Source organism: Notamacropus eugenii, chromosome 7, assembly GCF_028372415.1.
Source record: "Notamacropus eugenii isolate mMacEug1 chromosome 7, mMacEug1.pri_v2, whole genome shotgun sequence".
NCBI lineage: Eukaryota > Metazoa > Chordata > Mammalia > Diprotodontia > Macropodidae > Notamacropus > Notamacropus eugenii.
In genome coordinates, this window is record NC_092878.1 from 52,803,836 (window position 1) to 52,829,837 (window position 26,002).

At 45.7% G+C, this 26,002-nt stretch overlaps 1 protein-coding gene across 7 annotated transcripts in view; it reads left to right on the forward strand.

Annotated features, from left to right (window-relative positions):
• Positions 1 to 2,314: 2,314 nt before the first annotated feature.
• The window catches only part of SHF (Src homology 2 domain containing F), a 30,167-nt gene continuing 6,479 nt past the window's right edge, over positions 2,315 to 26,002 (forward strand). The window contains exons 1-4 of one of the 7 annotated variants that reach the window (XM_072624683.1): positions 2,315 to 2,886; positions 21,322 to 21,463; positions 22,998 to 23,204; positions 24,975 to 25,118. In XM_072624683.1, coding sequence (XP_072480784.1) covers positions 2,386 to 2,886; positions 21,322 to 21,463; positions 22,998 to 23,204; positions 24,975 to 25,118 — 994 coding nt within the window. In that variant the 5' untranslated portion in view covers positions 2,315 to 2,385. The remainder of the gene's footprint in view (positions 2,887 to 21,321; positions 21,464 to 22,997; positions 23,205 to 24,974; positions 25,119 to 26,002) is intronic. The other 6 variants (XM_072624679.1, XM_072624680.1, XR_011970587.1 and 3 more) reach the window with 6 other exon arrangements.

Below are 26,002 nucleotides of genomic sequence, written 5' to 3' on the forward strand. Positions count from 1 at the left end.
AGAATCTGTGGTGTTATGGGGGGAAAGTACTAGATTTGGAGTCAGGTAAATTGGGGCTTTGTATTGAAGTTACAGTTTGGAAGACCTGGGTTCAAGTCCAGTCTCTGGCACAGAATGGCTGAGTAACCCTGTCCAGCTCACTCCGGGCAGCTAGGTGCTCAGTGGTTAAAGTGCTAGAAGCGGAAGTCAGGAAGTTCAAGTTCAGATCTAATCTAGCCTTAAACGCTTACTAACTGTGATGGTGAACAAGTTGCTTCAGGTTCTCCTCAGTAAAATGAGGATAATAATGGCATCTGCTTTCCAGAAGGGTAACATTTGTTTTGCCAACCTTAAAGCACCATGCAAATGTTAGCTATGATTATAATGGTTGTTATCCTTGACCTCTCAGTGCCCCCACGCAGCTCTCTCAGACTACACATTTCAGAAGGAATAGCAGTGATGAGATTGTCTTCACTGAAAGGAGTTTCTTCATAGGATTTCCCTTATGCCAATGAAATCACAGTTCCAGTTTAAAAACCAAAACCAAAAGCTGAACCCCAGTTCTGGTAAATCACTTATCCTCCATAAACCTCAGTTTCCCAGTCTGTCTAATAGGAATGATAATATTCCCACAACCTACCTCACTTGATTGTTGCGACAATCAAATGAGATAAATAGATGTACTTTGTAAAGGGTCATATAAATATCATACACTGTATGTGTTCAGTGAATTTACAAATGAGGAAATGGAGCTTGTCTTAGAGCATTGCCTGGGGCAGTAGCAAGTCAAATGACTTTCCCATCCTGGTTGTCCTCTTCTGGATCAGCTCCAGTTTATCCATGTCCTTTCAAAAATGTGGTGGCCGTAACTGAACACAGAACTTTGGATGTGGTCTGACTGAGGCGGAATACAGTGGTACTATCACCTTATTATGGTAAGCTAGGCTTTTCTTAATGCAACCCAAGACAGCTTTGATTTGTTTAAAGAAAATAATGACTAAGGAGAGGGGGGAGGAAGAGAGCACCTCAGAGAGGCCAGAATGCCAGAAGCAAGTGATCAAAATAGAAACTAGCAATTGGGTGCAAAAGAAAGCGGTTAAGTTTCTCTGAATCACAGGGACCTTCATCCAGGATTTTTAGGTTTGCCATTACACCATTCCACTATTCTCCTCCCTGTCTGCATAATTACCTCTGGGGTGCCTTACTCCCTCCAACCCTTTCCTAGCACCTCCCTCATTAGCATCTTTCACTTCTAAAGCCCTTTTCAACTGCAATACTGGGGTTCTTACTTCTAAAGGGTAGGGAGAGGAAAGGTCAGCTAAGTGGTGGCTATTTAGGTGTTTAGTTTGGGAACGAGGCTATAAGAATTTGTTTTCTCCACAGAAGCACCGTTCCAATGAGCAACTGGGAGCACTGGATAAACACTAATCAAACAGCTTTAAAGAAGGAACTTTATTTCTGTAACTGGGAAATATCTATAGCCTACAGCGTGTAGTATTCAGAGTCCCCGCTGGATAAGGGGCTTTATGATAGACAGCCTTAGAACCGCTTCTAGACTTGATTTATTGACTTGTCTGTTTCAGTCTGTCACTGATCTGATTGACAGTGAAGACAGGAATATTATTTAAAGGGGATTTGTGCGTGTGCTGATGTAGGCATAAGCATCCCAGATGCAATGTGAATGAAATGGTCAGTACGTATGCCTGGTCTGTACGTCTGTGTGGTGTGGCAATGTGTGCCATGTAGGTGTAGGATGTATATCTGACAGCTGTGAGCAGTGTATACGTGGGTGTACCCGGGAATCTGGATGTGAGCTGTGTTGGGTGGGTATGTTTTGTGGAGGGGGGCATATGGAGTAGGGTTCCAAAAATAACACAGATAAGACTGTTATAGAGGAAAATATGGGGAAAGAAAAATTCTACTGGATGTCGCCGCCTTCGTTTCCCCCCAATCCCTCTTTGGACGTGTTTCCGACATCTGGCGCGTAAGAGTCAGACTGAAGGGACGGGTAGAGCCCAGGAGATCGGGTGGACTCTGCTACCTGCACCTCCCAGATGCTCAGTGCGGGATGGCGGGGTGGGGATGTGGTGGCAGTGTGGAGGGCAGCCTGCGACTCCTAAACGTTGGCTCTGGAGTACAGGGAGGGCTCATTCTCCCGAAGAGCGGGGTTCCCCTCTCTCTGCTCTCGGATCCCAGGCTGGCGCTCCCCTTTCCCCGCCTCCTAAGGGCTGAGTCCGGCCCCTGGCTATTGAGCAGAGCCCCACCCCGCCCCCTCTCCCCGCCCCCTCCCCCGCCAGCCCGGTGTTACCGAGCGGAGCTCCGCCTCCGGCTTCTCTCCCCGCCCCACAGCACCCCCTCCCCTCTCGGCGCTTCCCTCTCCCCCCTCGGCTCAGTCTGGCCGGCCCCATGTTACTGAGCGGAGCTCCTCCCGCGGGCTCGGGCCCCGGGCCGCGGGGAGCGCAGGGGGGTGCGGGGGGCGGCCCGGGGGGGGCCCGGCGGGGCGCTGGGGGCTCGGGGGCCGGCCCCGGGGGCAGCGGCGGCGGGGGTGGCGGGGGTGTGGCCAAGTGGCTCCGGGAGCACCTGGGTTTCCGCGGGGGGAGCGGCGGCGGCGGGGGTACCAAGCCCGCCCCCCCAGAGCCCGACTACCGGCCCCCCGCTCCCGCTCCAGCTTCTCCCCCCGCGCCACCCCCCGACATCCTGGCCGCCTACCGACTGCAGCGGGAGCGCGACTTCGAAGACCCCTACTCCGGAGGGCCGTCGGGCCCCGCCACCCCCGCGGCCCCCGCCGCCCCCGGCCCCACGCCACCTCCGCGCCACGGCTCGCCCCCACACCGCCTGATCCGGGTCGAGACCCCCGGGCCCCCGGCGCCTCCGCCGGAGGAGAGACCGCCGGCCGGCGGGGACAGGGTGAGTGGCCACAAGGGCGAGGTGGGAGCGGGGGAGGTCCGCTTAGCGCGTTCGGGACAAAGGTGGCCTCCGGGTCTCTGGTGTCACAGCTGGCCCCGAAAAGACGAGCTGTGTGCCTGGCCCCCAGGGCTCCCCCAGGGCTGCCCCCGGAGCTCCCAGCTTTGTTCTGAGTCTAAAATGACTAATCGGGGACCAGAATCCCCAACTCTACCCACTCCTGGGCTACTGTAGCCGGCTCCAGGCCCGCCTTGCCCTCCTCTTTCTCTGCTCACTGTGCATCTCTGCCTCTGAAGAGAGCTTTTTCTAACGGACCAGAGTGCCCGAAACCCAGTTTGTTGTGCCTTCTCTGTGCCCTGGAAGCAGCAACGTCACAGCTGTTGTTTCCCTGCCCCCCATCTCCCAAAACACACATGCACATACACACACATTGTGGTCACCCACTCACCCACCCCCTACCCCAGGTCAGAAGCGGCACAAAGCCCTGGAGCGTTTCCTTCCTCCCTTTCACAGAGTCTACCTCCCCGCTCCACCCCCCACCAGGTAATGATTCTGTCAGTGGGAGAAAAAAAGGTTAAGGCATGAATGAGGCTTCTCACTTTGGCGCTAAAGGGATAACTGAGGCTTTGAACTGCCTGGATGAAAAGGAAAGGGCATTAGTAGTCAGGGAAAAGAGGGCAAAATGTAGGGGACACCCTGTCGTGGTGAGCAGCTGTCCAAGCCTTATCCTGAGACCCATGCCTGGTCAGCTGCACCCCCTGTGCCCTATTCTTTGTCTTTTTCAGTGACCTAGGGAAGTGCCAAATATTGAGACCTGTTGCCCAAGCTGGGCAGAGGAACTGTGCCCATTCCTTTCACCCTCTGTGGTGATTATTGCGTTCACCTTGCCTACAGCTGAAGCAGAAGAATGAAGTCGATTTCCTTTGATTAATTCTGAGGGGTAGGTGTGGTAGACATGGAGGGGCAGTCTAGGGAGCAAAGCAGAAGAGAATTATTTCTTGGAAACCCAAGGATTTATGTGGGGGAAAAAAGAGCAGGGCAAAGAGGTTCACTTTTTCCAAAGGGCCAGGGCAATCCTGTACTCTTAACAGCATCCTCAGCCCCTAATTGAGAGCATATCTATGTCTTGTAACAATTCCAGCTTGGCCCCTCCCAGTCAGAAAGTTAACTGCTGAAATTCAGCCTGGATTGTCCCAGTGTTCATTTCAGTTCCCCACAGCTCATTTTTCCCCTTGGTTATCCCTCCTTGGTTCAGGATCCTCTCTGAAGCTTTCTCCTTTCACTTCAGCAGGAGGGAATGTGTTTTATTATTTGAATTGAGAGCAAGTTACTGTCTGAATCCATCAGATCCCTGGTGCTGATGATTTCAGAGGAAATAAGTATGCTGGTTAGTTTCTGGATGAGAAAGATTTCTCAAGGTTTGAATAGAAAGCTTTTTCCCCCCTCTTAGTTCTCAGTATGGGGCATAGCTATACTTCCTACCCATTAGTTCTTGGAACCAGAAGGCCTGGGGTGGGGGAAGGCACTTTTAGGAAACTGTTCTCCAGAATCACCAAGAGTCTTTGTCTAATTTCCAAAGGTTTGCAGTTGTTATATGGTTTATGGAGGGTGCAGGTCCTTCCCCAAGGGAGTGTGTGTGTCGGGGGGGAATATAGAAGAGAATGGTTGCAAAATCGGGTTGAGGAAAGTGAGCCCTGTTCTGGCCATCATCTGGACTATCTCATTCACAGAATAGCTTCTACTCCTTTCCCCACACCCAACTCCTTTGCTTCTAACACATGCCCTGTTTCTGGCCTCTGAATTTCCTCCCTTCTGCAGAAGATTTTAACAGCCAGATAGTACTGCCCAGTCTAGGGCATTGCTAGGCCCACCTCAGGGGCAGGGGTTCAGTCTCCTTCCTGGTAGCAGAGTAAACACAACCTTTTTCTGAGGATTTCTTCCTGGGGCCTTTGTCTTGGGGGGAGGCTGGAGCAATGGGGCAGGAATGGAGATGGGAAAGGGAATTCCTGCCTCCACTTCCACTCTGTGTTAGCTTGTTCTCTATGTCCTCATAAATGGTTGAGACCTTTTAGCTGAGAAAAATCCACTTCACAGTCCCCTTGTCAATTTTGGAGTGCAAGTCTAGGGATAGAAATAAGATTTGACAGGTTAGTAACTATAATAGTTGGTGCTTATATGACCCTACTTAACTGACAAAGAAGTTTGCATTCATTATCTCATTTAATTTCCATGAGATAAGCTATGCAACTATTGTTATCCTGATTTTATAGGTGTGGAATGAGGTTTAGAGTAGTTAGGTGATTTGCCCAAGACCACACAGCTACCAAATAGCAACACTGAATTCATCCCTGTCTTTTTGCTTCCGCCTCTACCACAGCTGCCTAAAGAGCTCCCAAAAGTCCCATTTGGATGGTTTCTCTTCCTTAGGTGTGAGGAGATGAATGAGGGGCATTTATTTCATCAGCTAACACTGGGATCCAGAGGGTCTGACCTAGATTTTGGTGGGTCTTTTATTGTTGTGGTGTGGTGCTCAATCACAGTAGGTGTAGAGATGTCCCTTTATATCCAGGCTCCAGCCACCATTCTGGAATAATCTCCCTTAACCTCCTTCAAGAGCTAAAAGCATCTAGAGATTCTACCCCCAAGTGAGAGATGGAAGGAATGAGCTCTCTGAAACTTTTTGCCCCTCAACCCAAAGGAGTTAGATGTCTCCCCAGGCCCAGGTTGAGTGGAGGATCCTCTGGGGCTTTCAGAAATGCTGTGGTCCTGATAGACTGTCTCTTTCCATACTTGTAGTTCTGACACTTCCTCAGGCCTATGCTAGTGTCTTTGCCTGGTCAAGCTCAAGGTTCTATCTACTGTATGTTTGGCATCTTCCTTCCCTTTCTTCTCTCTCTCTCCCTCTCAATCCTGCAGATCTCCTCTTCCTGTTACTTTCTTGTCAGCTCCTAAAGCAAGATAGTGACTCGGCTACTATGTTGCCCTGGTCCCATCCTAGTTTCAAGAGGCCTCATTCCCTCCCTCTTCCTGTTCCTTGTGATTAGAATTGTGCAGGCAGCTCAGGACTCCCTCAGGGCTTTGCTTGAGGCTTGAGAATAGAAATATTCCTGTGACTGAAGAGGTTAAGAGGGAAAGTGTGTAGCAATATAGGGTCAGAATAGGACATAGGGACCCTAGGCTACTCACAACTTTTCCCAGCCAAGTGCTGTCCTTGACTCTTGACAGAATCCAGAGATGTTTGGAAGGGGTGCTTCCTGCTTGTGAGACTCTGACAGCCTTAGACCATCCATCTAATCTTTTTTTTCCTGTAAAAGGGTATCACTCTCTACAGCTGGCATGGAGAGACCATCCATCTGGGTGGGCTGGACTGGGCAGTTGGTGGTGCAGCGGGAGCTGTTTATGTTGTGGAAGTAAACAGGGCCTAACAATCTGGCCTCATGAAGGGGCAAGGCTGAGAACAGGTTTTGCCTCCAAGCTTGTCCTCACTACAGGGCAGGAAAACTGTATCCTCTTCTTTCTTCCTCTTTTCTCAGTCAGTCAATCAACAAGCATTTATTAGGTGATTACAATGTGTCAGGTATTGAACCCTAGAGATAAAAGAAAGGGAAAGAACTGAACACCTAATCTCTGTCCTCAAAAAGTTTGCTTCCTAATAGAGAAGATACCACTTAAGTGTAACATATAGGAACATACAAGATTTATATATGGGGCATTTATAGGTGGTACAGAGGATAGAGCCATAGATAGGTCTGGAGTCAGGAAGACCTGAGTTCAAAAGTGGACTGAAACACTAGCTGTATGACCCCAGATAAGTCACTTAACCTGTTCGCCTCAGTTTCCTCATCTGTAAAATGAGCTGGAGAAGGAAATGGCAAACCACTACAGTATCCAAGAAAACCCCAAAATCGAATCACTGACCGAACAACAGGAGGCAGGCAGAGACACTGAGAGGCAGTTGTAAGGGAGTAGAACATTCAAGACATGGAGGACGTTTGGCATTGCAAAGGAATGGAGGTAGAGATGAAATGTACGTGTAGGGTAGCAAAGTATAAGAAACCAGGAAGGGGCCAGGTTATGAAGAGCTTTAAAGGACAAAGAATTTGATATTTGATCCTTAGAGGTCCTAGGAAGCCACTTGGAACCCATTGAGTAGGGGAGGGATATTGATCTATGTATGCATTAGAAAAATCACCTTGGGAGCTTGGTATCCACCAAGGTTGGACTGGAGGATGGAGAAGCTTATGGTAGAGAGACCCACTGCAATGGTCCAGGTGAAAAGGGGGAGATATTTCAGAGACGTGATGGTAGAAATAAAATCTGGCAATGGAATGGGTGAGAGTGGGTCAAAAATGACACTCAGAAGGTAAGCCTGAGACTTTTTCCCAAAAGACCCTAGAACCAAAGTTCAGCAAAGGGAGGTAGGTAATGGATTGGAAAAAGGCAGCAATGATAAAAGTCTAAGAAGTCTAGCCACTGTCCTTCCGATCCCAGTGCAAGGGAGAGTTTGAGAGTAAAAGGGTGGTTTTCATTAGCTTGTAGAGCTCCTGGGTTAGGGGAACACCCTCTGCTACTGATAGTCTGACTTCCCTGGAGCAGGAAGAGGTTAACAGACTTGGCTTAGGTCCCAGCCAGCCTGTATGTGACAGTACCAGGAAGAACTTGAACCCAGACTGGCCCTCTCTATGACCTCATACTGCTTCTCAGCTAATGTGTATTAAGTGTACAAATACATACATCTCTATAAAGACACATGGGATTAAGAGTTGCTAGGAGGGGACTGTATTGGTCATTAGGTATTCATTGACTCTGTGTTCAGCACTAGGGGAGAGGGAAGTAAATACCAAAGTATCTGACAAGGTTCCTGCCCACAAGAGGCATTTAATCTAATTGCCTCCAACCTTTTCCACTTGTCATGGACCCTACCCTGGGACAGCCAGTCAGTATAACAGCTCCCTTCTTTGGACACAAACAGGAAGGAGGGGGGGAGGGGAGTGGCTAATGGGGAAAGGGAAGAATGAGTATGAAGGACTACCTTATAGATCTGGGGTATAACCATAGGGAAGGATTTTGAGGAGAGTGTTACTTTCCTGAACTCCTGTTCATTCCTGTTGCTGGCTAGATATGACTTGACTGTCCAGCTCTGCTTCATCTCTCCATCCCCTCCCCCACCCTCTCCTACACATGACAGTGGTGGAGGAAATCTGCTGCCAGGCTGCTGGCTAACAACACAATAACACCTCAGCCCTGGAGTTCCGCCAGCCAGGAGCCAGAAGCAGCTGGGATATTACAGGCTCTGTGGTTGGGAAGGAGCTAGATGAACTCAGACAGCTCAGTCCAGAGGCAGACTCTGTAAGGGATAACAGCCCTCAACCTCACCAGGCCCCCAAGCATTGCTTTATAAAAGCAACAGTGACAAGTCAGTTCCCACCCTATGTGCTGGAGCAGATAAGGCACCAGACTTGAGTAAGGAAATTGTTCAGTCATTTCAGACTCTTTGTGACCCAGTATAGGTTTTGGGGTTTGCTTTTTTTCTTTGCGAAGATACTAGAGTGCTTTCCCATTTTCTTCTCCAGCTCATTTTACAGATGAGGAAACTAAGGCAAACAAGGTTAAGTGACTTACCCAGGGTCATATAGCTATTAAGTGTCTGAGGTCAGGTTTGAACTGAGGTTTTCCCGATTCCAGGCCCAGTGCTGTATCCACTGCCTTAACTGCCCCGAGTCAGGAAGACTTGGGGTCAAATTCTGGCCCTGATACTAACCTTGAGCAGATCACATAACCTACCTAGGACTCAGTTTTCTCATCTTTCAAACAAGGGGGATGGACTCCATGGCCTCTCCTGTTCTTTCTGGTTCTAAATCTAAGATTCTGTAATACCCTGAACCTGTGCTCTCCTATCTCACCCACCTGGTTTCCTTTCTCCTGGGTCTAAAGGACTATACAAATTCTTCCACCCAACTACATAATTTCCCTCTAGAGCAGATCCCAAGGGCAGCTAGGTGGCCTGGTGTAGTCAGGATCTGGCCTCCTACACTATCTGTGTGACCTTGGGTGCTCTTGTATCTTTTCCAAGTAAGCCCCAAAGGGGATCACAAGGAGTTGGACATGACTGAAATGACTTAACAGTGTAGGGCTAGGGCCAAAATGGACCTTAGAGACCATTTGGTTTACTCTAATCTCTCATTTAACAGATCAGGAAACTGAGGTACTTTCAAATTTGAACACTTTCTGTTCTTTAGTTTCATCTCTTTAACTTAATGCCTTGATCACTTTTCAAATGCAAATCCTGTTGGCAGGAGAAATTTGGGAAAGCTGTTCTCTGTTTTTTATGCTTTGTTGTTCAGTCACTTCAGTTGTATCTGACTCTTAGTGACTCCCTTTGGGGTTTTCTTGGCAAAGATATTGGAGTGTTTGGCCATTTCCTTTTCCAGCTCATTTTACAGATAAAGAAACTGAGGAAAACAGGGTTGAGACTTGCCCAGCATCACACCGCTAGTAATTGTCTGAGGTTAGACTTGAACTGAGTCCTCCTGGCTCCAGCACTCTATCCCTGGCACCAGCTCACTGCCCTGATCTAGGTGGTGAGGGAACTCAAAACCACATTCTATGACTTGGAGAACCTGGGGAGGCAGCCTGGCATGGTTGGATAGAACATTGGACTTGGAGTCAGAAACATCAAAATTCAAATCCTGTTTCAGAAATATATTAGCTCTGTGACTCTGGGTAAGTCACTTAAATTCTGTTTGCTTCAGTTTCTTTAACTGCCAAATGGGAAGAATAAATGACTTACCTCCCACTGTTGTGAGAATCAGATGAGATATTTGTAAAGCGCTTAGCACACTGCCCAGGATTTCATGGTAGTAGACACTTAATAAATTCATATGTCTGTCTTTTCTTTCTTTGTGCCTCAATTTCCCTGTGTATAAAATGAGAGGTTAGACTCAAAGGCCTCTAAGGTCCCTTTCGGCTCTAGCTCTATAATCTTGTGTTATCCTAGGGAAACAAATGCTTGGGGATAAGGTGGGAGAACGTTTTGATTGTCTTCAACTGTTTGGAGATATCAAAGGCTTTAAATTGAACACTTACTAGAAGATGGTAATAAAGCTTTTTCTGCTTCACCCTGAAGGTTAGAACCAAGACTGATGGTCATGACCAAGGACAGCGTAAGCTATAAAGAAGAAAATGTCAGATTTAATATAAGGACCAATTTCCTGACAACTAAATCTATCCCTTGGAGCAGCTAGATGGCACAGTGGATAGAGTTCTAGGTCTGGAGTCAGGAAGATCTCTGTTCAAATCTGTCCGCAGACACTTACTATCTGTGTGACCCTGGGCAAGTCACTTAACCCTGTTTGCCTCAGTTTCCTCATCTCTAAAATGAGCCAGAGAAGGAAATGTCTAACTACTCCTGTATCTTTACCAAGAAAATCCCAAATAGGATGTGACTAACATGACTGAACAAAAAAATCTGTCCCAAAATGAACTGGGCTTCATTGGGGATAATGAGTTCCCCATAGCTATTGTAGAGGGGATTCATGATTCACAAGAAGGTTGGACTAGATGAAGTCTGTTACTCCTTTCCAACCCTGCGATTTTGTGATTAGGGGATCCAGAAAGAGGTTTTCACAACCAAATAAAGACAGTGGATGCTAGATGCAGGAACCTACAGAGGATGGGAGCTAGCAGCCATGGTTTCTTCTACTTCAGTTTTACCTGGGTCTTGGCACTCAACATGAGGGCAAGAGGGCACAGTGGATAGAGTGCCAGACTTGGAGTCAAGAAGATTGGATTTTGATTCCTGCCAGAGACTTGTACTAGATGTGCGACCCTGGGCAAGTCACTTAACCTTTTTCTGCCTCAGTTTCCTCATTTGTTAAAATTGGGATAATAGTAGCACCTACTTCACAGGTTTGCTGTGAGGATCAGCGGAGATAGCATGCAAAGGACTTTGCCAATCTGAAATCACTTTATAAATGCTAGCTATTATTATTACAGTGGGAGGCAGGGAAGAGACAAACTGCTGATGGGCAGAAATAGATGGAGGCAGATTACTGCGTGCCACAATGAGGGGGAAGTGTGGGAAAAGTCCCACAGGTGGGACAGGTCAGGTATCTATGCTATGCCAGCTTGGGCAGCAAGCATTCCCTGCTCCTGCTGGCTCCTTCTCTGTGGGCGGGATCCTGTGGAGTGTCCCAACCCAGGGAGGGGGGCAGTAACTTCCATAAGCAGGGTGTGGGAGCTGGGAACTGAACAGTAGAGCCATTGAGGTATCCGTCACTCTGTCACCTGTTCTGCCAGGAGGCACCAAAGTCTGGGGCTGAGGCTGTAGAAACCCACGCTGCCACTCCGGGAGTGGCCGTAGCTTTGGGCACCAGCCCAGGACTGGATGCATGGAAGGAGAGTAGGGTGCCAGAACTGGGAGAATGAGTGCCAGATCCAGGCCTTAGGAGGCCTACCTATACCAGGCCCTAGGGACTATTTGTGTCTACCTTTCATCTTGAACCCACAACAGAAGTAGAGTAAACAAGGGGCTGGCTGTGAGATAGATGGATAGACTATTGAAAGCACCATAATGTTTATTTTTAAAAATTAAATTAAAATTTTAATTAGTAAGCATTCTTTCTCCTTCCCACTCCCCCATTTCAAAAGAAACAAAATAAAACCTCTGTAATAAATATTCATAGTTTAAGCAAAACTAACTCCTGCATTGTCCATGTCTAACAACATAGGTATCATTCTGTATCTGTCCCTTTTCTATCAGGGGATGGTAGCGTAGGTCATTATGTCATTGTTCAATGGTGTCCGACTCTTTGTGATTCCGTTGTGGGGTTTTCTTGGCAAAGATATTGGAGTATCTTGGTTTGCCATTTCCTTCTCCAGCTCATTTTACAGATGAGGGAACTGAGGCAACCCTGTTAGCAGGGTCACAAAGCTAGTAAGTGTCTGAGGCCAAATTTGAACTCAGATCTCCAGGCCCTGTGCTCTGTCTACTAGGTCATCGTAAGTCTTCTGGCATTATGGCTCATAATCATTGCCTTGATCTATGTTTTAAGTCTTCTAAAGTTTGCTTTTACAATATTATTAATTGTGTAAGTTATGCTCCTGGTTCTTCTCATTTCCCTCTGTATCATACAAGTCTTCCCAGATTTCTCTGAAACTGTCCCTTTCATAATTTCACAGTAGTATTCCCTATATAGTATTCCATTCATAAACCATAACTTGTTCAGCTGTTCCCCAGTTGATGGGCATCCCCTTGGTTTCCATTTCTTTGCTGCTACAATAAGAGCTGCTATAAATAATTTTGAACTTAATGGGCCCTTTTCCTCTCTCTGATCTCTTTGGGTCTAGTAGAACTGTTGCTGAGTCAGATAGTATGCACAGTTGAGTGACATTTGAGGTAGTCCCAAGTTACTTTACAGGATGGCTGCACACACCGTAATGTTTAAGCAGAGGTATTGGAGACTATCTAGAGGCAGCTGGATGGCTCAATGGAAAGAGCCCTAGGCCTGCAGTCAGTAAAACCTGAATTCAGCTCTAACGACAGACACTTACTAGTTGTGCGACCTTGGGCAGGTCACTTAACCTGTGTTTACCTAGGAGCTAGTTAAGTGTCTCAGTGGATAGAGTGCTGGACCTGGAGTCAAGAAGACCTGAGCTGAGACCCAGACTCATATACTTCCTAGTTGTATGATCCTACTCAAGTCATTTAACCTCTGTTTACCTTAATCCACTGGAGAAGGAAATGACAAACCACTCCAGTATCTTTGCCAAGAAACCCCATGGACCCAGTGGGCCATGGGGTCACAAAGAGTTGGACTAGAGCAACTGAACAACAGCTGGAGATTCAGTAGGAGGACTGATGTCTTATCCTAGGAATCAGGATCTCAGAAGTGTAAAGAACTTTATCCAGTAGTCTTTAATTTAATAGGTAAAGAAACTGAAGGCCAGAGGAATGAGGTGCCCATCCTCCAGAAGGGGACAGAGCCACAGTTTCAATCCAGGACTTCCGACTCCCAAATCCAGTATCCTTTCCACTGTTGCACAGCTCTTCCGTTAGCTCCACAGCCTTCAGAGTGTGTGTGTGTTCATCCTTCATTGCCAAAGAAGACCACGCCATCAAAGAAATAATGACATCACTTGCACTTGACTTTGTTTTGAGTGAGGGAGGGCTGTGCAGGCCACCAGCCTCACTTCTCCTCCAGAGCCATCTGAATCCAGTGACCAGATACTCATCAGGATGACTAAAGATGACCCAGGATGAGGCAAATTGTGGTTAAGTGACTTGCCCAAGGTCACACAGCTAGTGAGTATCGAGTGTCTGAGGTAAGATTTGAACTCAGATCCTCCTGACTCCTGCACTGATGCTCAACGCACCACCTAGCTGCCCCACATGGAGGTGGTACATTTGTGAGTGATATGAGTGTTGAAGGGTATGACCATCCTTGAGAGTGGCTGAGGTGGGATGCAGGAATAGCTCATGGGAAGGTGAATTGGGGAACTGAGCAGTTAGGATATTTGAGGGAGAATCAATATGTATGATGAAGTTTCCTGGAGTGAGGGCAGGACTTGGAGAGAAAGAGCATCAAACTCATTGAGAAAGGAAAAATGACTGGGGTTGGGGTTGGGTTTGAGGCGGTATCTGTAAACAATGGCTACCAGGATTTTGACAGTGATAGATATGAGTAGCACGAACTTTAAAGAAAGAGAGGTTACTGAGTGAAGGAGGGAGAGAAATGAGAAGTGACAATGGAGAGAGAAGAGTATTCCCACCTTGACCAGTGAGTCAAGGAGAATGAGTAAAGATGCAGTCAGTACTAGAAAGGATGGCTAGGGAGGCTATGTCATTACGGGGAAGCCAGGTTTCAGTATGAACTAGCAGGTGGAAGGAATGGGAGAGGAACTGATTTAAGATGAAAGGAGGTTTGTTGACTGTGGAATGGGCAGTCTAGGAAGTACAGTGGATGGGTTGGATGAACAATGGATGAAACTTTAGGGTGGGAGGATTGAGGGGGATGGAAATAAGGAATCAGGTGGGGGGGAGTAGAGTGGGGTTTGGATGATGATCTAAAGGAGTTCAGAGTCTGTTCATCATTGAGTGAGGGTGCTGCCGTAGGAGATGAAAGGCCTGAAGTCAAAGGGAGGGTGTTGTTCTTTGAACTGGAGGGTCTTTATATCTCAGGTGGTAGATTAAGATGGCTGAAGGAGGTGAAAAATGCCTTGTGCTAGTACAGATGGAAGTGGGTGCTTTGGGGAAATGGAAGGTACCAGGCTTGGCATTTAGCAGCCTTGTCAAGGGACACACAGTTCTGGGAAGGAGATGGAAGGCTCAGGGTACGAGCTCATCTAAGGAGTTTGGCTAGGAGGCTGCAGCAAAAAAGGGTAGACTTTCTGGGCAAATGGAAGGCATTGAGACTGGTTTAAGTCTATATTCTGTCAGTCTGCTTTCCAGTTTTCTTAACAGCTGTTACAATAGCTTGCATTTACACAGGGCTTTAAGGTTTGTGAACTGCTTTACTGATGTTATCTCATTTGAATAGAGGAGAAGTAAATTCCTCACATTCCATGTCATATGCATGTCTTAAAGTATGCGCTCTCATCAGGAGAAATCTCTTGTCTCTGATTGTCCATGGGATTTTCACACCATCTCCTTTTTGTCTCATCATCATGCTAGCTAACATTTATGTAACTCTTACCATGTGCCAGGCACCATGCTAAACGCTTCATAATTACCATCTCATTTGATCCTCACAACAACACTGGGAAGTAGATGTTGCTATTATCTCCGTTTTACAGATGAGGCAACTGAGGGAAAGAGAGGTTAAGTGACTTATCTAAGGTCATGCAGCTGCTAAGCATCTGAGACTGGATTTGAACTCAAATCTTCCAGATCCCAGACCCGAGGCTCTCTCCGCTGTACCACCTAGCTGCCTTTTAATAGAGGAAGACCCTCATGAAGACCTGCCCGGACTTCTTTAACATCTTCCTAACTAATAGGTTTTAATGCCTGTATTTTCTTTCCAACCCAGTCAATCTCTTTCATGTACTTGCTACTACCAGGCTTATCTTCTTTCTGACCAATCATGGCACTTCTCTGCTCAAAAATGTCTATGTTTCTCTATTGCTTACCAAGTAAAGTTCATACTCCTTGCTGGGCATTCAAGGCCCCTCACAATCTGGTCCCACCCTACCTTTACATTGTTTTCCATATTTTATGCTTCCTCCAAGCTGGATTACTCTACTAAACATATCTGGTGCTTTCCCATCTACCTCCCTGGGCCTGGAATGACCTCCTTTCCCATATTTTGCTATTGGAATCTCAGACATCCTGTAAAGCCAGACTTAAATGTCATGAAGCTTTAAGCCCTAATGCTACTCACTCAGCCAGAAAAATTGGTAATGGACTTTGCCACAACTACCCAGACCTCACATAACTCTTCTATGTATCTGCATAATTTTTGTGTTTATGTAGTCTCTGCCTGATAGATTGTAAGCTCAACCAGGGCAAGGACTATTTTATCCTAAAAAAATATATGCATGTGTATACACACACATACACACACACACACACACACACACACACACACACACACACACAAGGGTACATACGTATGTTTGTATATATGTATATCTCCAAGGTTGAGTACTAAGTTGTTCACTGTAGGTACTTAATAAAAGGGGAATCCTGAGTTAAATTACATTGGAATCCTGGGGTATTTCTTTGGTAAAAGTTTATTGAATACCTACTATATTACAAAGCACCATACTGGAGATAAACACCTGAATGGCCCTTATCATTTTGTAAAGATATTTTTATTTATTTCATTAAATATTTACCAATTATATGAAAAACAATTTTTAACATTCATTTTTTTAAAAATTTGAGTTCTAAATTCTTTCCTTCCCTCCTACCCCTCCCCCACTTCTTAACAAGGCAAGCAGTGTGATATCAATTGTACATGGGAAGTCATGCAAAACTTTTCCAAATTGGCCAAGGTGCAAAAATACCCCAGAAGCAAGAAAAGTAAAGCTGGGGGGTTTTTTTGTTTGTTTGTTTTTTTAGTATACTTCAATCTGTACTTAGAGGTCATCAGTTCTCTCTGGAGATGGATAGTCTTTTTCATCATGGGTCCTTCAGAATTGTCTTGGATCATTGTCTGGTTCAGAGTAGCTAAGTGTTTCCCAGTTGATCATTGATACAATGTTACTAGTACTGTGTACAATGTTCTCCTGCAAGGGCTCTCCATGGGTGGCCCTTATCTTATTGACAATAGGGATGATTTCCTGGGTAGGTAGGTGGCTTCCCTGGAGAAGAAAGAGGGAGGATGTGTGACTCATTTTGAACTTCTAGGGGAAATTTGCCTTTACTGTCAATTTCGTAAGCCAAGAGTAGCTCAGTGCAGACAGATGAGAGGGGGATAAAGAAATTGAAGGGCCTAAAATTCATATGAATGGAACACAGCTTTAGAGCTGAAAGGGACCTTGGAAGTTATCTTATGCAACCACTTTATTCTAGAGGAGGAACCTTAGGCCTAGAGAGGTAAGTGATTAGCTAAAGGTTCATATCGGTACTGTGTAACAAAGCCAGGATGTAGACTCAGCTCATTTGACATTTAGATCCAGTTCTCCCTGAGAAAATGAAATCAGGAGTTATGGTTACTGAACAACCCTGTCTTAGAGCACAGAATGCCTCCATGCTGAACGAGCTCCCAGAAGGGCAGGTTGTGGAAGTTCAGGAACCAAGAGGAGCTATCTGAATTGAAAGGATACATGTCTTGCTGGCTAAGGGCTCACTGAGAGAGGTCAAGAGGAAGGAGAGACACCCAAATCCCAGGTCCTAGTCTCAGGTGCAATTTGAGGCACGCCCAAAGCCTCTAACCCAGCTGGATCATGCAGCCCTGATCTGTCCAAGACACAAAACCAATATGCTGGCCTTGGGCCTCAGTTCCCAGTGAAAAGTGATTGGCACTGCTAATATTCCCGCAAGCCTGTTGAAGCCACTTCCTGTCAGGCTTTGTTCCCCTCCCTTCCCACTCCCCTCTTTCCTGTGCTGCTTGTTGGTATTGGCAACCACTGGGTGGGATAGGCACTTTTGTTTCTACCTCCCACTGGTGCCCCGCAAGCAGGGTTGGGTGCGACTGCTGCTTCTGCTTCTCCAGTCCTATACCCTGCTCTCAGAAAGGCTTCATTGTACTCTAGACTGCACCCTACTGCCCGCCTCTCCCTGGGGCTCCTGGGAAGAGAACATTGGAGTACCTCTCAGGATAGGTGATGGGGCCAGAAGGCATGAGAAGTTCAAGAAAGAGGAAGCATAGTGGGTCATTTTTGTAGGGGACAGAGAGGGATGATATGGGCAAAGGACTCTCCAATTGTTGTTCATTTGTTTCAGACTCTTTGTGACCCCATTTGAGGTTTTCTTGGCAAAGATACTAGAGTGGTTTGCCATTCCTTCTCCAGCTCATTTTATAGAAGAGGAAACTGAGGCAAATAGGGTTAGGTGACTTGCCCAGGGTCAGCACAAGCACAGCTAGTATATCCCTGAGTCTGACTTTGAACTCGGGAAGATGAGTCCATTTTGCCACTTAGCTACCCCTGGAATGTCCAGAGAGTAGAGTGGAGGGGAGTGAGGAGTGAGTATAACAGGCATTAGCAAAGCTCAACTCTTCTTTTATTTATTATAACATACCCCTAATCTTTACTTTCACTTCATCCAGGACCAATGCCCCCTTCTGTCAGAGCCATGTCCCTTAGTTCGTTTACTTAACAAATATTTGTTGAACACTCAAAAGAGCCTTGAAACAACTTCCTACCACTATACCCCAAAATCTGTACCCTAAACCCTCAAATAGAGAATTTCTTCTTGTTTCTCTACTAATGCCAGTGGGCATCTAAATGGTGCAGCAGATAGAGTGCCAGGCCTGGAATCTGGAAGACCCAAGTTCAAATCCAGCCTCAGACACTCATTAGCTGTCACTTAACCCTGTTTGACTCAGTTCCCTCATCTGTAAAATGAGTTGGAGAAGGAAATGGAAAACCACTCCAGTATCTTTGGCAAGAAAACCCCAAATGGAATCATGAAAAGTCATACACACTGAAATGAATGAGCAACAACTCCTTTGCCTACATGACTGAAAACAACTAAAAAATAACAATAACCAATAAGCTAGATCCCATCTCCCTTTTCCTCTACTCCAAATGCTACAGAGAAACACGGGTCAGTGTCTCTTTTTCCCTGTTTACTCAGCTAATTTTTGTTTTTTTAAATTCAATCAAGAAAAGGTCAAGGTTGAAAAACTGTATTATGGAATTAAGGGACCTACAGCAAGAAAAGGTTCAGAACTTAAGTTGGTAAAGTTAATGTAAAAGTAGATGTATTATCTCTATTTAATATTGTCAGCTTCTGTCCAAGTTCTTTGCTCAGACTCCCACTTTATCTTTTCTTCTGTCTTTCCCAACTCCTGTCAACTTGAAGAGATGCTAGTGCCATGACATCCACCTCATTTGTAAGAATTACGAGTGGACTCCCGGCTGTGCTGGAGCCAGCTTGAGCTAGCTCTGAGCTGATAGTTAAATTTTCAGTGTCAGCATTTATATTTTGGAAATCAGAAAATACTAAAATCAGGTCTTTATTGATTTGTTGACTATCTGGATTTAACAAAGTCAAGGGAAAATGTTAATCATGGAGATTAAACTTAAAAGTGTATCTTACATACATTTCTTTTTTCATTGATGAGCCTGTTAAGCATTTATCAGCATAAAGTGAAAGAAATTGTTACAGAAAGTTGACAGTCTATTTTCATTCCTACACCTATTTCAGGTTACTTTTACCAGCAGATTTTCTCAGATGTTGTTAACCTTTTTTGTGTCATGGACCCCTCTGGCAGTCTGGTGAAGGCTATGGATCCTGTCTCAGAATAATATTTTTAAATAAAATACTTGGGATTTCAAAGGAAAACAATTACATTGAAAAACAGCTCTCAAAATATTTTTTAAAACAAATTCATGGGTCCCAGGTTAAGAACCTCTGCTTTATTTGTCTCTTTTATTTATTAAAATTTGTTTAAATTATTAGCATTTGTTCCTTCTTTTTTATAGCACCACTGAAAAAGAAAAAAACACAACCCTTGTAAAACAAACGCATATATACTGTTTTTCATTTTCTTTATGGTTTTGGTTTTTTTCTTTTGATCTGTTGCTTTCACAACATGATTAATGTGGAAATATATTTTACATGATTGTACATATACACACTATATCAAGTAACTTACCATCTTAGAAAGGAGGTAAGTAAAAGGGAGGGAGAAAATTTGGAACTTAAATTTTTAAAAAATGAATGTGAAAATTTCTTTTTACATGTAATTGGGGGAGAAGCTATTAAAGAAAAAACCAAAATAAGTATAATCAAGCAAAACAAATTCTCATGTTGCCCGTGTCCCAAAATGTGTGTTTCATTTTGCATTTTAGTTATTCATCTCTCTGTCAGGGGATGGTAGCATTCTTCATCGAAGGTCTCGTGGTTAATAATTACATTGATCGGAATTCTTAAATCTTTCAAAATTGCTTACTTTTTACATTTTATATTATAATAATACTTTTTTAAACATATCAATGTAAGATAGGGTATCCCAAAAGCCTTAGTGCTGTTTTAAGCTATTAAATTTCTTGCTTTAGGGAAAAAAACAATCTGAATCTCTCTGAGCCTCGATTTTCTCATCTATAAAATGGGGATAATAGCATTTATCCCACCCATTTAACAGGGTTTCATGAGGAAAGGAAACCATCAGGCACTATGCGAATCTGAGAGAAGATAATGATGATGAACAATTTCTTCTCTCAAAGTTTTATTCCAGTGCCTTATTATGTCATGAGGGTGACCTTGGACTCCCTCAGGCCTGCCAGCAAAACACATGCACCATAGAAAGGCTTTAAAAACAGGCTCATCCTGTTAAAAACTGTCATCCAATGATACAACTCAGGGAGGCTCCTCAGCAGAAGACTGGAGACCAAATGGTGAATTTATTTGGCTGTTGCAACTCTTGTAACAGTTTGCTAAGTAAAGCGTGGTGGGGAGGACTGAGGAGAGTTTGCTGGTTTACGGTCTGTACTACAGGAGGGAACTCACACCTCAGAAACCCAGGTACATTAGAAGTACTGAAACAAAGAAAAGCTATTTTTTCCAAAGGGTCTGAGATGCTGGTCGACTTTAGACCAGGCATCAGATTCATGGGCAGTTCTTGGAAGTCAATTTCTTGATTATACAGTCCCTTGTTAAAGCAGCAGAGGGCACGCAGAGCTTTGCCACTGGGAACAGGAGTGGAAGAAAGGGCAAAGAATCCCTCCTATGACTTGTGTCGGGCCCTGGCAGCAGTGAACCTTGGGACAATGGCTCCTTTGAACAAGTGGCTACTAGCAGTCTTGTCTGTCTACACCTTCATGGAGACTGATAGCGATTTCCTGGCTAGTTAGTTATACCCTAGCTCTTGGCCTTGTTAGAGTGGGGTAACCATAGACAGGAACAATGACAGGAAAAACACATGGCTTAGTCTACAACCTGGCATTTATTATTCATCCACTTCCCAGGGACCAAGGGCTTAATGAATGAATGAAAAGCATTTATTAGGTGCTTATTTGATAAATGCCAGTCTCTCTGCTAAGCACTGGGGACATAAACAGAAAGAGAATGCAGCCCCTGTTCTCAAAGAGTACACACTCGTAATTGGGAAAGACAAGGTATGTAGGAGCTTCAAGACAGCTAGGAAGGCCTAGAAGTCCCAAGGGTTCAGCTATAGAGCAGATGGCAAGACCCAGAGTCTTAGAATGCACTTAGCCCCATTAGAATGACCCATCATTATTTGGGAAGGGGGGGGAGAGGAGTGGGAGCTTAATGGCACTGTGGCCTTCATTTAATCTAGTTACAGAGACTACCTATAATTCTGAGCTTAGGTGGGAGCTGGAGCAACTTCTGGTACTGTGTCCTGGGACACTGGAAGAGACCAGTGTCCTGGGAATCTGGAGACTTGTGGGGAGAAGGGAAAAAGGAAATGAGGATCATAGGTTTAGAACTGGAAGTTCCCACAGAGGTCCTCAAATCTCCCTTCTCATTTTACAAATGAAAGAAACTGAAGCCCAGAACATTCTATTGGTCTGCCCAAAGTCAGCAAGGATTCAAATCCAGGAGCTCTTGACTCGGTGCCCCCAGACTCTTTCCACTGTACCACAATGCTTTTGATATGCTGCGGTGGTTGTCTAAAGCTGGTGGTTCTAAATGTTTTTGGTGTTGCAGACCCCTGTTGGCCATTTGGTGAAGCCTATGGACCCCTTCTAGTATCATGTTTTATAATACATAAAATACATAGGAGCACATGAGAAACCAATGATCTAAGTCTGCATGTGCCCTGTCTAGGCTACTTTTATTCATGTTTGTTCTACTTCTCCCCACAGCTGGCCATCCTAGAGGACTATGCTGACCCTTTCGATGCTCAAGAAACAGGTGAGGGCACAGTGGTGCCAGCAGGTCCACCAGAGAAGATACCAGAGAATGATGGCTACATGGAGCCCTATGAGGCTCAGAAGATGATGGCTGGTGAGCATCAGGGAAGGGAGGGCCCCAGATGGTGGAGATGAAGTACAAGCTAGGCAACAGATTGGAGGGGGACTAGCTTTCCCTTGTTCCTAGTACCTTGTGAGAAAATATAAGTTCACTTGTCTCCTTTGTCCCAGCCTTGTACAGTAACAGAGTTGTAGCCTCCAGAACTAGACGGGTCCTTTAAAGTTTACATTGCCCCATCCCCTTATTTTACAGATGAGAAAATGCTAAGTGATCTGCACAGTTCTAATATAGTACATTAGCATATAGTAGGTGCATAATAAATGTCTGTTGATTGATTTGCCCACTTGCACAGCTGCCTAATTTTGTGGCAGTGCCTAATTTTGAACCCAGCTGCTATGACTGTTAGGGATGAAAAAGAAATGTAGGACATGACCCTTGGCACTAACCCTGGAAAGGGAAACAGGATTTACACTATTAGAGATAATGCAAGAGAGGATATAATCAATTGCTATGAGCGTAGTACTGATAAGAAGCATTGGTCTGGCCATTGGGGATATTCATAGTTGCTGGGAGCGCAGAAGGAAGTAGACAAGACAATGAAAGAGACATCGAAAAGGCCATTAGAGAGGTAGGAAAATCAATATAAGTCTAGTCAAGAGGGCAGAAAAGCCAGTGTGGCATAATACATAGAAGGAGCTGACTTTAAAGCCGGGAAGACCTGGGTTCGAAGACCTGCCTGGCTATATCTATATCTATCTATCTATCCACCTATCCATCTATCCAGACTGGCTATATAGCCTTGGTCTAAGCCATTTAATTTCTTAGACTAAGACTCTAAGACTCCAAGGTGCCAACCTGCCCTAGAAGAAGACTTTTCCTCACCTGGGAGTTCTCTATACCAGTGAAATCTCAGGTCCAATTTCTTATCTTCCATCATAAAGACCAAACTTCATGAAAAAGGGGGTGATCTGCAGTGCCAAACGCAGCCAAAAGGAATTCTTTGGTTGTGAGTGATGATGGTTCTATCTTGCACCCCAGGAAAATGGGGACAGAAATGGAGCTTTCAACTTCATGTCCTCATACTAGACAATCCTGGTTCCTATGACTGCCTTATCCAATTAGTCAATGTTTTCTTCTCTAGACTTTTCCTTCTTTGAGTCTGCCAGAGCCCATCCGTGAGGAATATGTAGCTCTGGTATTTGACCCTAGAGCCAACTCCATTTCCTCTCTGAGGGAGGCTTTGATTGCTTCCTTGGAATGACAGCATCAGGCTTGGAGTGAGGATAGACATGAGTTCAAATCCAGGCTCAGACATTTACGAGCAATGTGACCCTGGGCAAGTAACAACATCTGCTTCTGTTTCCTCATCTGTAAAACGAGGATAATAGCAGCACCCTAACTCAAAGTTGTAAGGCCCAAATGAGATAAGAATTGTATAGTGCCTGGCTATGTAAGTGCTGCATAAATGTTGTTACTATTTTATTTAGACTAGATGCCAGAGGTGAGACTCTGAGCTAGCTAGAGCTTGAAATTCCTTTCCTTTCCTCTCACTACCTCACGCTGGCAGAGATACGAGGCTCCAAGGAGGCAACTGCCAAGCCCCTGCCGTTGTATGACACACCCTATGAACCAGCCGAAGAAGGGCTCACCCCTGAAGGTGAGGGGGCTGGTCGGCCCCGGGAGTCCCGGCTACCTGAGGATGATGAGAGACCCCCTGAGGAGTACGACCAGCCCTGGGAGTGGAAAAAGGAAAGAATCTCCAAGGCCTTCGCTGGTAAGTCTTCAGACAAGGAAAGGGCAGGCTGAGAATGACACCCACAGTATTCTCTCAGGTGTCTTGTGGGCACCCTCCTAGAGAGCTAACCTCTGGAACCTCGACTACTACCTGACCCCAAAGTGTGGAGATGCACAGAGCAGGACACCACAGTGTAGGGCATCTGCTTAATTTGAGAGGTAGAGAGATGAGAGGCACCCCAGGACCCCTGTTCCAGAGATTGGCTGTTGGGAAGCTCTCCTAGTTAGGGGTTCCTTTCTTCTAGCTTCTGTACTCTCAAATTGTTATGTCTGAAGCACCCCTTACTCTCTCCTGCACACCAGGGGCCTTGAGCCAGGGTCCAGTAGACTGAGTAGCATGGGAATGAAGGGACTCAGGAGGCCAAAGGGGCTGGGCTCTGGAGTGAATGAAAGGGAAAGTGACTAATAGAATTGTTTACTGAATACAGAGTGTGTGTCACAGTGGGATGGAAGGGTATGTGTGAGTGGGGAGCAGGGAGGATAGATGGCTGCTTGCAGAGGTATGTTAGAATTATTTATTCCAGAGTTTTTTTGTAGAACCCCAAACTTGCTTACCTGGTATAAGGAAGATTATTGAGGGGAAAGATGATAGTTAAGAAGAAAGACCCTGGGAATGGAGACTGAAGATTCCTGGATTCCAGATGTCCCCTAACTTCTAAGAGACACTGGAATCTGTCTTAGAGAGAAATGGGGGGAGAAGAGGAGGAAAGAGCTCCTGAGAAGGGAAAGGAGTAAGGGGTACACTCTAATTCCTGAACTTATGAAGAAAACACAAAGTTCTTTACATTCTGTTAGCCATCTGCCACTCACCCTGTCTTCTTCCTCTCAGCCCTTCCCCAGGCCCAAAGGGAATGGGCCCAGCCCCCTTCTTTCTCCTCTACCTTCCCAGGGTTGAGCCCTTAGCTAGACTGGGAAACCACAGGTTTCTAATTTGCTTCCGAGAAGCCCAAGTGTGTGTGCAGCTGAGGATGGGCCAGTTTATCTCCTGAAGTCTCCTTGGAGAATCAATACTGTTTGTATTGCTTAATGGGAAAATCAATGCTCGTCATTAGGAAACCTCGTTAGCAACCCCGTGGCCGCCAGTGGCATCACTCCTCTAATTGGGAATGCTCTGAATCTAGGGGGAAGTTAAATTTTAATAATTTATTTCTCCCCAAGTCTGGGTATTATAGACAGACTGAAACTGGAACACCCAACCCCACTCTTTGGAACTAAGTATGGGAGAATGGAAAGTGGGGGTCTTAAAGACAAGGAGTTGGGTTATAAAGGCCTCTTTTGGAGGACTCCCCTTATTTTCTTGTTCTTGGATCATTTTTTCCTAATCATCAATCAGTGCCTATATTAGACAGCTCTTTCCTCAAACTGAATGCCTCTACCCTCTTCTACTGGTGAGCAAGCAGTAGGATAGGGAAGAGAGGAAAACCTAGGCTGGCAAAAAGGCCCCACATCTTGCCTCTTCCCTGAACCTCCAGCCTAACAAGCCAGACCAGTCCTTGAAGTACATCCAGTGACTTTCAAGGGGCTTGTACTAATGGGACTCCCCAGTTAGTCAGCCTCCCATTCCATCAATGAAGCCATTCCGAGAATCTCCCTGTTTCTGGGCCCACATCCTTTGGCTCTTTCCCACTCACCCCTTTGCAACATTCTTCCTTCATGCCCTCCTGTACTCTGAGTGTCTGTGTCTCAACCTCTATTTCTCTCTGTCTCTCTCTACCTGCTTCTGTCTCCTTACCTCTGCCTCTGGCTCCAGTTGACATTAAGGTCATCAAAGACCTACCTTGGCCACCACCTGTGGGACAGCTGGACAGCAGCCCATCCCTCCCTGATGGGGATGGGGACATCTCTGCTCCGGTCTCACCCCTCCTCCCTGAACCCAGCCTGGAAGACAGCAGTGGTGGGTCGTGAGACTTGGGGAATGCTGGGAAGGGGTGGGCTGCACTGTAGGCTCTGTCTCAGAGTGACAGTATCCTCTTGTTTCTCAGGGTTCTGAGGCTCCTTCCTTCAGAAATGCACATGGAATGGGGGAAGGAAGGAGGGCAGAAGGGAACTATGTGTTGAAAAGAAGTATAGAAGGTGAACAGGGAATTCCCCCTTCCATGAAGCTAGGAATTTATCGGTTGAAAGGAGGGATCCCAAATTCTTCCCTCTTGGGTGGATGGGCAGGTCTCTGTTACGGCCCAGGGTCACCCAGGAATGCTTTGTAGTGCTTTGAGGGGGCCCAAGGCACAGGCCCTTACCCCTACTCCAAAATGTATTCAACTCCTCGCCCAACTCATTTGTTTGGGTTACACGTTGTCTTCTTACAAATCTTCCTTTAAAATCTATACATTTCTGGGGACCAGGAAGGGCTAATACATTGAGACCCCAGCTTTATATGTGAACGAATTTATCCAGTTAAATTATCATGAATGAGGGGTACAATGTAGGAGTTCTTATTCCGGGCCCTGTGAATTTGCTGTTTAAATATTCTGATAAACTATATTATAGTTATAATGATTATATTATAATATAATCACCCCTTAGTAATCCTATGTATTTTGTTTTATGAATTTAAAATTATTATTCTGTGAAGGGGTCTAAGTTTCACCTTCCTGCCAAACGGGGTCCTTGAAACAGAAAAGATTCCGAACCCTTCCTCTCGATAGAGAGGAGGCTAAAGAAGACAGAAGCGGGAGGTGGGAAACACCCAAGGCTCGAGGTGACCTCCTTGACAATATTGCCCTATCCCTATCCACATATTTAGGTACTCGCTGCTTGAATAGGACCGAGTCTCGTGAG